Here is a 13081-nt window from a genome sequence, read left to right as displayed (position 1 = left end):
GGGTTTGTTTTTCTCTGGTTTTTGTTCCTTTTCTGAGGCTGGAGTGAGCCGCCGCTCGTGCACCCGGTCCGTGGGTCACAACTCATTTAACACACACACACACACACACACACACACACACACACACACACACACACACACACACTTGGACGTCGATTTCCATGTGTGCAGCAGCTGACAGATGAGAAACACTGACGACTGCTCCGCCCGACAACTAGTGGTACTCGTCAGTGTGCGATCCATGTCGCGGGGCTGCATCATACACGTTCATACTTTTGTTCAATCAGATAGTTCCTTATTCAAATCACAACTTGGTCAATGTTAGACTTGGCATGACAGAAAAAAAAAAGTGACATGAGAGAATTCGGATTCTTTTGTAAAATCAAAAAAAACTTGGTATGTCTGTGGAAACTCGATTTTTTGTTATATGTATCCTAACTCAGCTTTTAGAAGATCATACATTGTCACACACACACACACACACACACAGTCCTCACACATACACAGGGGGCCTATTGTCCTTTTTTTCTTAACGTGTTTGTTGTTGCTCTCTTTCCCGCTTAATCCCAGACTTTTGTTTCTGCTCATCATCGGCAACTATATATAAAAAAAAAAAAAAAAAAGTCCCATAATTCCTCTAACAAAGATCACATTCAGCAGCGCAGAGTAGGTGACCCCCTTTTTTGTTTTAGTAGCGGGAGAATGTCGGGCTGCGCCCCACATACGCAGCTCAAAATAACGTGATTAAGAGCACGAATTTAGAGCAAGTAGCCTCCACACACACAAACAGTCCCAACCGAAAATCTAGCTGCTCCCAGAGTCTATGAGAAATAGGTTCATGGGATGTTTTGGGGTTTAAGCTCTTTTGAATATGTGACGATTCCCCGCAAATCTACCGCCTCGATGCAAACGAGACAAAGCCACAGAGCATGAAGTGTGGGGCGGCTGCGAGATAAGGAGGCGAGCGGCGCAGAACCGGTGAACCGGGCCGAAGCGCGACATTCCACAATAGTATAGATTGAGGTATTGTCGCTTCGCTCCGAAAAGGCCCCGAATCAAAGGCGAAGATCTGATCTGATAAAAAGGGTTGCAGGGAAAAACACTGGACTGTGGTACACCTGCAGGAGACGTTGTCAGATTGATACGTGCACACGCAGAGCAGACGCCGTGTGTGTGTGTGTGTGTGTGTGTGTTGAGCTATTGAAGCACAAAAAGTAAAGCGCAGTTAGGCGGTGGTAATAAACTCTAAGGACCTGTAAACTACATTTACCATTGACCTTATATTAGTTTGATGATGAAATAGAAATAGCAGTAATATAGCAGATTCTGTCAAACTTAAAGGATTAAGATTAAATGATAAACCCTGTGATAACTTCACATTCCCTGGAATAATGCTCACTATCACATTCTTACAGTAAACTCACAATACGCCTTTTGTTGTAGCTACAAAGTAAATTTAGAAATTATAAAAAATATTTCCAACAGTGTTTCTCAACGGACGGAGCCGTAACATCTGGATCGCCCCCTGGTGGCTGGCTGCAGTACAGCTCATGAATCCCCACCTCCTCCATGTCAGCAGAGGGGACTAAAACTACTAACCAAAGAAGTAACATGTGAAATAAATCTCTCTAAACATTACTGTCTGTCATTTTAGATAGTTCAAGTCACACGTGTATGTTGCAAGTGTTCATCTTTCTATGTTTGATTAAAGTTAGATACAAAAAAATGAATTTGACTGCCGAGAGAGACTTAATTTAAAATCTATGATGTTCACCAAATTGTTTATGAACAATTTGGAAACTCCTAACTCTCAGTCAGTCTCAGACACCCCCCACCCCTAAAAGAAAGTCTTTTCAGGGTCGACATCGGCAACATGTGCTGGTCTCTTCTCTCGAGTGGGCACTACAATGTAAAGGAAGGGTGACAGTATTTGGCAGCATTCTCCTGCAGGCGCTGTTGTCGCTGCATGAAAACACGACTCCTCCCACTCAATTTACCCAAGACTGAGAACTGTGTGTGTGTGTGTGTGTGTGTGTGTGTGTGTGTGTTGAGAGGAGAGTGAGGGGGGGTAAAGCTTTGGTAGGAAAACAAACAGAGACACACTCCCGTCTCTGGCTGCACGCCACCGGGCTCACCACAAAACCACAACTTACGCTTTCCACCCACCCACCCACACACACACACACACACACTCACACAACATGTCACACGCCCCAATCAGCTCCTGCTGCAGATCCCCACCGATACGCCCCCACGAGAGTCCAAATCATCTGCTGTATTGCAATAGCAGATCTCTGGAGAGATAACCTCACAAAGGCAAAATCATCTGCTATTATTGCCCCGCCGCTCCTCCACATTGTGCCATTAATAAGGCCCATTGTGGAGGGCGCTCTCTGTTTGGACACCACATAATAGACTCTTTGACAGATCCACTTTGCCCCCTTCCCCTTTTTCTTTTCTTTTTCCTCCTCTCTCGTGAAACACAACGGGCATATTCCACCCTGCTGCTCGTCAATAGGCGAGCTGTTTGTTTGCCCAGGTAAATACATTGAGGTATTCCTGAGCAGAGGCTGAGCAAACAGGGGGGGGGGGGGGGGGGGGGGGTGTTACATAAAGGCAGTGTACCCGAACGCACACACAACAGACAGCCTCCTACACAAAATCATAAACACCTCGCACTCTTTGAAGCCACTGGTTTTTCGTTTTTGTTTGTTTAGTTTTTTCCTCTTTTTGAAAAGTTAGGGCTCCATCTCGATCTCCGCCCCCCCACCACAGGTAGACGCCGGTGGTGTATATATCTATATATATATATAACGCTGCCTGCGTCAGAGGGCGCGGTCAAAGCGAAGGCTGCAGCTTCAAGGGCGGCAGGTGTTCCACATCAGCGTTGACATTCGTCAGAGAGAGTGAGACCTCCGCCCACAGAGTCCTGACACCACCGGTCGCTGGTTAACAGGCGCTCACTAAGCCACGAACACAAAGGAGAGCGCAGCTACTCGACCCCCGGCTCGCCGTGCACCTACGGTCTGACACTAATGAAGCTACGAAAAAACGATTACGCCGACATGTGAAGGTCAAATCAACTATTATTATTTCAGCATTATATTGATATCAGTTTGTTAATGATGTTGATAATGAGGCTAAGAAGCTTTCAAACAAATGCATACTTTCAAATGTCTTCATATCAAACTTCATATCATTCCTTGAATATACGTAGATATGAGGGACAATAATCAAAGAGTTTGATTTAAGCCCTGGAACTTATATGTGATTTTTGAGAATCGTCCCTCCATTTTGTGTTTTTTTTTCACTTTTAAAACCTGAAAAGAAAATGAGAGGGATCGAAACTACAACTATTACGCCTAAAATATTGCAATACGCTTTAAGATTTTGGGATCAAGCAGCAGCAGAGGAAGAAATTCAGATTTAATACAAGCCATAGTGTCGGCATCCAAGTTTAACAGAGAAAAACAAATACTGTATATTTAGAAACACAAGAAATCCAAAAACTGGAACCTGCCGAAATCCCGCTTAAAGTCAGACGGGTGGGGGATGAGAACTTTGAGGATAGAAAAATAATATTGATGACTCATATTATTCATGCTATTAGACAACAACACAAGGTTTTTAATTCGACTCATGTGTGTCCTGAAATATGATGCTCGTTGTATTTACGTACGTATTGTCTGCGCTCGTCGCTGTAGCACGACTCCAAACGCGAGCGCTGACTGACGACAACTCGCTGGGTCACCGAGTTGAATGGACGATTGGGCGGCAGAGTACAGGAAGTTATAGGTGTGTGTGTGTGTGTGTGTGTGTGTGTGTGTGTGTGTGTGTGTGTGCATGCACGGTGGGGTGTGGGGGGGGTAGTCTCTCTATTTTGGGAATCCTTTGGCAAGTGGTCAGTGTTGGCCCCGAAAAAGAAGCAATTATGACCAGTTAGTCCTTTTCAGAGCCTAATGAGGAGCCACAGCTACAAGTGTTACAAGTGGACGAGAGGTAGCCGACACGCACGCACACGCATGCACATGCATGCACACGCACGCACACACACACACACACACACACACACACACACACACACACACACACACACACACACACACACACACACACACACACACACACACACACACACACACACACACACACACACACACACACACACACACACACACACACACACACCAAACAAAAGGACCCTGGCGTAACACTCGGCAGCGAAAAAAATGACAGATTGTTCCGGGACGCACACTGTAAACACAACCCACCCCCAGTCAGTGTGTCTCTGGAAGAACAGACCAGACACACCACACTCCTCCACACTTAAAGAATGAAAAGTCGGGCATCCACACACACACACCGCGGGTCCGTACGCCCGTGACGGCACAAAAGCTTCCCATCAGCAGCAACCTCGCCAGCTGCAGGCGTCCCCGTCCTGCCCGACTACCGTCTGAACAAACCTGTCCAATCAGCCCCCTATTCATGGGCGCCCCGGCACTCACGGGAGAACTCTGACCCCGCTGACCCCCGCGGAGGGCCGGCCCCCCTCAGCCTTGACCTGAGGTGTGGGATGCTTATTGTGCGGACGCACCGGCCACAGAGCTCCCACAAAGGCCTGGCTGCCAGAAATTAGGCACTTGAGGGGAAACTGGAGAACTCCTGGCTAAACTCCTAAAAAGAAGAAGGGGAATTCTAAAAATCAAGTGGTTTTTTTTTTGTTTTTTTGAATCAAGAGGAGTGTTTGGTTAACGTGTTTGTGTTTTTTACCCACATGGTCTATTGTGTGTGTGTAGGATGCAAAGGCGAGTTGTTGGCAGGCAGAGTTAGAATGAGTGAGTAGGAGAAGTTAAGTATCACACTTAACCGTTGTCAACCAGCGCCTTGTTTTGTTATATTTAATTTCCCAGCTTGGGATAAATAAAGTATCTTTCTGTCTTAGAGAGCAACTATGACCAAAAAATTCGTAGAGTCGTAGAGTACCTCCAAATATTTCTGGAACTATAATTTGAATTATGTGTTTGTGTGTGTGTGTGTGTGTAAAAACTGGAAATAACTAAAGAAATAACGATGGCCTGTTTGTCTTGTGATCAAATCTGTGAGAAATTATTTTTCTGTTTCTGTTTCCAAGCGTCCTTTGTGAATCCAGTGGGTTTTGATTTTTGTTTTTGTGTCTCGTTTGGTTTTGTGTATTTGAGGATATGACGATGGCGTGTTTGTCTTTTTGTCCATGCAGGACCTAACGCAGCTTCCTCCGGCCTGCAGTTTTTCTGTTTGTTTAAAATTGAACGAATGAGGATGAGGATCACTTGATGCTCAGGCAGGTTTGTTTGTTTTTTAGGTATAAAACTGAATTGGCTTAGTTCAGGCGGTTTCAGGGCGTCCAGCTTGAGGACGTCGCTTTTTTTCCCATTTTTGATTCCATGATAAACTCACAGTCCTCGAAGTTGCAGCAGCCTTTGCTGCTCTCGCCCCGGCGAGGGGTGTCCTCCTGCAGTCTGGAGAGCACGTTCAGCACCTTGTTCCTCCTCTCCTCCATGATCCTTCTCTCTTTATCTTCATTCCTGTGTTCCAAACTCTCGGGGCTCCGCCCTCCGGCCGGGGACCCGACCGGGTCCCTCCACCCTGGATAATTGGACTCCTTCTCGGGGGGGCCCCCTTCATCTGGGCCGCAACCTGGAGCAGAAAAGATACAACAGAACGTCTCGCTTATGAGGAAGTGTTCTTACTTTAGTGCAGGGGACTAACTTTTTTCAATACAAACACTGTAATCAACATGAGACAAAAGCCACATCTGTATTCATTGTCGTCCATGTGGAAGTAGCCACTTGGTACAAGCTCCAAAATTCCTTTCCATTCCGGTTCCTTTAACAACCACCCAATTCTCACCACATTGTTCTCCTTAAACGCCGCAGTCACATCTCCCTTCAGGCCCTTTTCAGAGCCTCGACTAAAGAGCGGACGCTCTCTCTCCCCGAAACCTCCATCTCCATCCTTTCTGTCGCTGAACGGCCAATTAAGAGTCTCATTATCTCTGAATACAGAGTCCTGGAGAACACACTTCTCGGCGTAGCAGCACAGCGGACAAAAGAGTTCCGTCAACGAAGGCTTGAGCTTAAGGATGATTGCACCGGAGGTTTTCTCCGTCCCTACTTTTGAAGCGTGTTACCCGCGTCGACTCGCGAGCAATAATTCGGGTGCAATGCGTTCGGAGGTGCTCGTATCCGTTGAGAGTTTGAAAGTTCGGCCCAGGATTCGTCACGCCGCTCGTGGCCTCATTCATCTGTCCCCGCCGGTGAGCGTGCAAGAGGTCAGCAGCCACAGATTGATGGGGCCACGTCTCATTGGACGGGGCCCGTCTTCCGCCGCGCTGCACACAATCACACGCTGCCGCCAGCCGCCGCGTCCTGCTCCGAGGCTCAATGTCACCAGCATGGACGGCGGGGATGAGGAATGTGTTCGTCGCAAGACAAGAACAGAATTCATCATTCCTTGGTGTATTTTTTTTCTTCTTTTCAACACAAACGTAATGTCCTGGCGACCTACAGTGACATCACGATTAATGCGATGTGTAAAAAGAAAAAACAACTTTTCTTTCAAATGCGTCATTTTTTGTGACGTTTAAGTTATTATTATCTGGAAACTAAATCATATACCTATTTTTTTTCTTTTAAGAAAACTGTGTTGAATTATGCTTATTAAAGTTTTATCAGATTGTTGCATCTGCTATAGATAGATATATCTTATATTAAAGCTTTAATATTCATTAATTAATTTGGTTTATTATGTACACTGCATAATTTATAATACACCGGTTGTAAATGAATAAATATTTTAGCATGAAGTGAGGAAGGGTTTGGGAGGTCTGTCATTTTTAGATATAAGAAGATATTTTCTATACACCTACTGTAGAGCAGCAGTACACATGTTTTCTCTATGTGCCACTGTACCGACGTGACTTCTTCCCATTTCTTTTTTTGGTGGATCCAAAACCCCAAGAATCCCCCCCCCCCCCAATCATATAAAACACAGACAAGCAGTCAGTTGATCGACTCATTAATTCGAGCGCTGGCTAAAATCTACGAAGCCCAGACTGTTTATATAATGTACAATCTTCAAATCTCAAAATTATTCAGGATTTGGTTTTCTTCCTTGTTGAAAACCCTTCCTACCCCTAACCTTTCGACACGGCCCTAATCCGTGAATGCGGAGTGATTACTGGTCAGTTTTTCAAGCTGGAAACAAGAACCCCATCTGAAAAACACACACACACACAGAGCGCGTTACCATACCGACCGCAGCATCTGAACGCAGCGAGATAGCTGGATTTGGCTGCCAGCGGCCGAGTCAAATCCCCCTTCGCTGAGCTGGAAAAGGCCATTGAAGACAATAAACACACATTCACCACCCACAACTGCCCTTTACACTCCCCCCGCAGAGTGGTCCGACTTCCAGCGCACCAGGCCGAGGCAAGAAGGTCGGACGTGTATCTCTTTCTTTGCGTGTTTGGGAAAGGGATGAGCATCGGCGAGGCCCATTCACCGATGCCACCCAGAGCCTTCAACTCCTCTATCTCCTGAGTGAATGGCAGAATAGGAGCGGGAGAGGGGGGGGGGGGAGTGAAAAAAGGAAAATCCTCCACCAAATTATTATTCATGGGTTAGGGGATTTCCCCTTTCAGGACTTCCTTTATCGAAAGCCTTCTTTTCCCAACACGTCACCTTTCTCCATCAGCTCTGACAAGTGCCAATCAAAGCTTGAGTCCAGGTTTTTTTTTGGTGGTGGTGGTGGGGGGGGGGGATGCTGGAGGATTTCAGAGACAATAGTCGATGAGTCCACAGTGGCGGTGGCTTAGGGACAATGGTGACATGGCTACACTGTCAGTGTGTGGTCCTTTTGTGGGGAGGGGGGCGATCCTTTTGCTTAGTACATGACTAATCTCTGCTTGCGTCGATCTCTGTCTTTCTGGAGCCCTAATCTGTCCCGTAGTGTCCTCAGCTTCCCCGCAACAATTCCGCCGGGGTCAGTTCAGATTAGTGCTCTTTGTGGCCCCCCCGGCCGGCTCATCGCCACATTCACACGTGGACGCTAAAACATCTTCAGTGTAGCAGCTGAATGCTAAACATCGCTGGTGAGCGGCGAGTGACCAGAGGCCCAGCGGGGAAACAGTCGCGAAACTATTATGATAGGGAGGATAAGTCTATCTATGAATCCCTGATGAGCACAAAACGGACAAAGGTCTTAACGTGAGCCTCGCCGGGGAGCAGCTGATTTATGGCTCCGATCTAAATCTGAAAATCACTGAAGCGTTTTCAATTGATCCAAAGAGGTGGAGGATCCATTGATGTGGAACGGGCATCAGATTTAATTTTTTTTGAACATGTATATTCATCGGATTGACTGAGACGTTAATCCCCTGATTTCACAAATTAAAAAATCGGTGAAGCCTGTGACAGTTGTCTCGTGTGGCTCTGTTGCATTATGGGGAATGTAGTATACAGCTTGACTGACACTCAGAGCAAAAGGACAGGATATGTCACTCTTGCTGCTTATATATTTTTTTCCCCTCTAGTCAGTTTCCCCATGTTTGTGCAAAAACTAAATCGCAGGAACGCTCGCGAACCCCGTTTTCTCCACTGTCTCGTACCCACACCGAGTCAAAGTGGGGTCAGTCCCTTCATTACTTATAGGAGCACCAGTGAAAGGTCCAACTACTCGCACCTCCGGGGGGAAACCAAATCTCACCTATCCACACACAAAGACACGCCACACACTGGGCATCTTATAGAGACTTGTGTGACCTCGGGCGTGACCTCTCCACGCCCTGCTGATGACCCCTCCCTCCCTCCCTCCCTCCCTCCCTCTTCCAGGGTGACCATGCCTTTGGCCTCTAAAAGGTCAAAGCACAGAAGCCATCACCCAAATCCTCTAGGTGACATCTTCATGTTTGTCCTAATTCTTACATGGCAGTTAAGGAGGGCGCGTCGTCTCACAACGGAGCTGGAGCAGCCGCCGTCTTAAAGCCGAAAGGGGAATTTCACTCGTTGCACTGCTACGACAATAGATGGATGTACGTCGTATACATTTAACGCGCTAATAAATCAATCAATCCATTTAAGAAAGGGCCTTTAAACTGTTTAACAGTCATTCCTACTTGTAGGAGTGACAGAGGAGTGGTCCAGTCTGAAACCATGCAGCCAATCGAGTGACGTGTTGCACAGTGGAGTCAACATTTTTGTAAAGAATCGAGTTAAACACACAGAAACGTAGCTTAGGATTTCAGCTCAGTTAGGAAAGAGTAAATACCCATATTTATTTTTGTCTATATAATTATCCCTGTTCCAGGCCCATCCGACTACTGTATTCCCACAACTTTCTACTTTTCAACTTTCTTAACTCTCTACGTCCTTCGTTTATTCAACAGGGAAATATGTAACATTGTGAAGCTGTTTTCAGTCACAAACATTAGAAAATGTCCGGAAAAATTGCATCCAGAGCATCCAGAGTTTGCTGAGAAGGTGCGGGAGGGAGAGGGGTTTCCAAATTAGGCTAAGCCTAAACTTCCAATAATGAGTTCTGGAGTGGGGGGCCGTGGTGCGGCGGTTTGGGGGGCAAGGGTCAAATGGAAGTATTAGTAATGTTGAATGAATTTTCTTTCACACTTCAGGGAATCTGTCTTAGTTTGTCGCCTTGTATTTCAATCTGCAATTGGAATGAACCATGTGTACAAATTGTGTTTTAGTACACGTGGTCCTTATATACTTTAGTGTATATAAAGTAGTATTCATTTGTGTTCTTGGCAATCCCCTATAAACACTGTGAACTCCATATGTCACTGACCCATGTTTCTTTTGATATAAAAAAAATAGAAACCAATCCCATTAGGACCATTACCTCTGCAAGTTTTATGAAAACCGTCGTAAAACGCTTCGGAGTCTGATTTATAGTTCCACCCTCCACCACTCTCGGATGTATTTATTCAAAAACAACAAGAGATTCTGAGTGAATAATTAAACTCGGCAGCCCCGACGTCAGGCGTGGAGGATTACAAAGATGTATCACTGGTTCCCTCTCGGTCGGCCCTCGTATCAATCTCCGATTGCGACGGATGCATTTATAATACAGCTCGCCACGGACCATTAGTGTTCGAGCGCGATGACTGATACTGGACAAGTGAGTCACTGGCGGAAAAAGAAAACCAGAACAGGATGACATCCTGACAGACGTGGTCAAATGAAGGTGGGAGGGGGAGAAAAAAAAAAGAGGCATCTCTTAGTTGAAGGGTGGCGGTGACGGCACTTCCTGACCTTTCCCCCCCAGTCTCGCGCTGCCAGCTTTCCAGTGTGCGTCTGTGGTCGTGTACAGTAAAAGCGCCGCCTCCGAACCCATCGCTCATGAATGTACACACAGGTCGGACCGCACAGGTGAAGGTGATACCCCGAGCCAGCTGGCCCTAGCGAGGATTAGCGGGCTTAAGTGTACCGGAGGCAAGGGAACGCCAAACACCCAGCGCTGACAGCGAGGAGACAATGGCTCCTAATAAAGCAGAGCTGACAGGGACTCAATGGGCTTTTACCTGGATCAGACGCAAACGGGCGCAGACGGGCTCTTGTATTGATTAAGTATTGTTGTTAAGAGGCTCTCGAGACTGAGCGCCAGAGAGGTGGTATGTCATAGCGGCACACACACACACACACACACACACACACAGATCATGACGAAAATAATTTCTGCGTAGATGTGAGGGATGCATTACTGTGGTTGGACGGGCAGGGAGAGCGCGAGGGTCTGAACATGCCGTACGACGGACTCGGGTCTATGATCCATGAAGACGGTGAGCCCGAACCTCCTTCAGACTGATCCTGCCGGGGAAAAAGAAGACAAGTAAGAGTTCAACCACAGAGGAGTTGGAAAGTTGTCTTGATTCAAAAGGTAGTTTTCCTGTTTTGAAAGTCACGTGATTAGCAAATCCCAGATCCCCGATTCAAGCAAATATCTGGTTCTCTCATGGAAAAAAAAATAATTTCCCATCATGTCTGAATAACTTCGCTATGCCACAAGGAACCAGAAAAGATTCTGCCTCCAGTTTCAAAACAAGATCTCCAGATTTGGATGTGGATCAGATTAGATTGAAAGAGGAGTTGGCCACTGACCTGCATTACAATAAAAGTCCTTCTTTGAATATGAAGCAGAACAGAAAATGCGCATTTAGATTTGCATTAAATCAGATAACGGTGAAGTTGTTTTTTGCTTGATTAAAGTATACTCAAATTCTGTTCAGTAGAAGTTTAAGATAATGTAAATTAAATATTCTACATTCAGCAGCATAAATTAAATCCCTTTCAGATTGTGGGTTAAATATCAGATTCATTTAAAAAACATGATGCTGTGTCGTGTTTACCAACTGAACAACAAGACATATTTTTTTTAATTTCCTAAAGCTGTAATCATATTTCTGCAGAGATATCATGCAAACTTGGGCATTGTTCATTTGAGTTATTATTTTGGAGGAGGGTTAAAAAATGGAGAATAGCAAAAACATAAATATATATTTAAATATATTGCAAATGACCCACATGCAGGTTTATCCTTTGTGAAGTGTGGAGAAGCATGTTCCATGTTCTCATTGGTTCCCTTATTTAATGAAACCGCTCACAACAGAAACCTCAGTTGAAGCCGAAATAGTTTTAAGCTCAACTCATACCTATCGTACAGTTTCAACGCTGGTGAAAAGCAGCTCCTCCCCAGCACACGACTCACAACATACCTCTGGTTTATTACCAGCCTGTCTTCATTAGAAATAATCCGGTTTGCGAATACACTCGCTCCACCGAGGTGCGTTATGCAAATGGCTCGTCGTACGAATCCCGCTCGGAGCACTCCAGCTCCTCATTGTGGTCGGACGTAATCGTGGGGGGCTTGTGAGCCTCATTCATGCTTTTCAGGGGCTCGCTCTCTCTCATCCGTCATAAAGGGGAGATTAATCGTGGATCACGTGGAGCACCTGCGTCCATTCCCCTGCAGCCCCCTCCTGACCCCTCACCCCTGTCTGATCCTGGTGGTGCATCCTCCAAAAGAATCCCACCGTGTCGGGGCGTTTAGCCGAGGGTTACCCCCCTGCGACAGAGCAATGAGCTGGTGCAAAAGGCTGCCTGTTGCCGTACAGTGGCCCCCACCCCTCACCTCCTCCTCCTCCCCCCTGCGGCCCGTGACTGATTAACCACACACCTGCTGCACGCCGCGTGCCCTCTGTTATATTGCGTCTCAATTATCAACAACAATTTAGCTTGTCTTACTGCGCTGACAATTATAAATGCGCGCCAGTTCAAGTTTGTACAAAAAAAGGGGGGGGGGGGTCTTTGTGTGGGAGGGAGACGTGTGTGTGTGTGTGTGTGTGTGTGTGTGTGTGTGTGTGTGTGTGTGTGTGTGTGTGTGCACCAGGTTTGGGGGTCATTGTCTGATAGGTGAGTTGATTCCTGGGAGACTCAGTGTTTGCTCACGGCTCAGGAAATTTGATAGATGAACGGAGGAGGAGGGTAGAGAGAGAGAGGGAGAGAAAAAAGCTGTTTCACAAGAAGGCAGCAGCGACCGCTCACCGATTTGTTTCCCTGGACTTTCCCTGCGGAGTCACACCTTTCAGAGACGCCGCCAGCTGTGAGGGGCCTCAACACACCTGACAAAAAACACACACACACACACACACACACACACACACACACACACACACACACACACACACACACACACACACACACACACACACACACACACACACACACACACACACACACACACACACACACACACACACACACACACACACACACACACACACACACACACACACACACAGGGCACAGCGTCAGGCCGAAGGCAGAGGAAGCAATTGTGTGGTTGTAGCTGTGGTGTAAAGCAGGCAGGCGTGTGCGTCCGTGCAGGGGGGGGCAGCAGCACATAAACGCTAGCCTCCGGCGCACACTTACATGCACATTTGTCTTTTGTACTCCAGTGAGTGAGTGTGTGTGTGTATGTGTGTGTGTGTGTGTGTGTGTGTGTTTGTGCACAGATATGAGTAATGAAG

The 13081-nt window shown here is 46.6% G+C and overlaps 1 protein-coding gene across 11 annotated transcripts in view; it reads right to left on the bottom strand.

Annotated features, from left to right (window-relative positions):
- The window catches only part of itfg2 (integrin alpha FG-GAP repeat containing 2), a 67917-nt gene that overhangs the window by 23195 nt on the left and 31641 nt on the right, over positions 1-13081 (bottom strand). For all 11 annotated transcript variants that reach the window (XM_047336518.1, XM_035621612.2, XM_035621603.2 and 8 more), the window contains 3 exons: positions 12597-12673; positions 10757-10862; positions 5437-5676 (listed from right to left, as the gene is read on the bottom strand). In XM_047336518.1, the coding sequence (XP_047192474.1) occupies positions 5437-5676; positions 10757-10862; positions 12597-12673 (423 nt within the window). The remainder of the gene's footprint in view (positions 1-5436; positions 5677-10756; positions 10863-12596; positions 12674-13081) is intronic.

Source organism: Scophthalmus maximus, chromosome 12, assembly GCF_022379125.1.
Source record: "Scophthalmus maximus strain ysfricsl-2021 chromosome 12, ASM2237912v1, whole genome shotgun sequence".
In the NCBI taxonomy this organism is placed as follows: domain Eukaryota; kingdom Metazoa; phylum Chordata; class Actinopteri; order Pleuronectiformes; family Scophthalmidae; genus Scophthalmus; species Scophthalmus maximus.
Note: the sequence above shows the minus strand (reverse complement) of the source record. Positions and strands in the feature narration are given on the sequence as shown.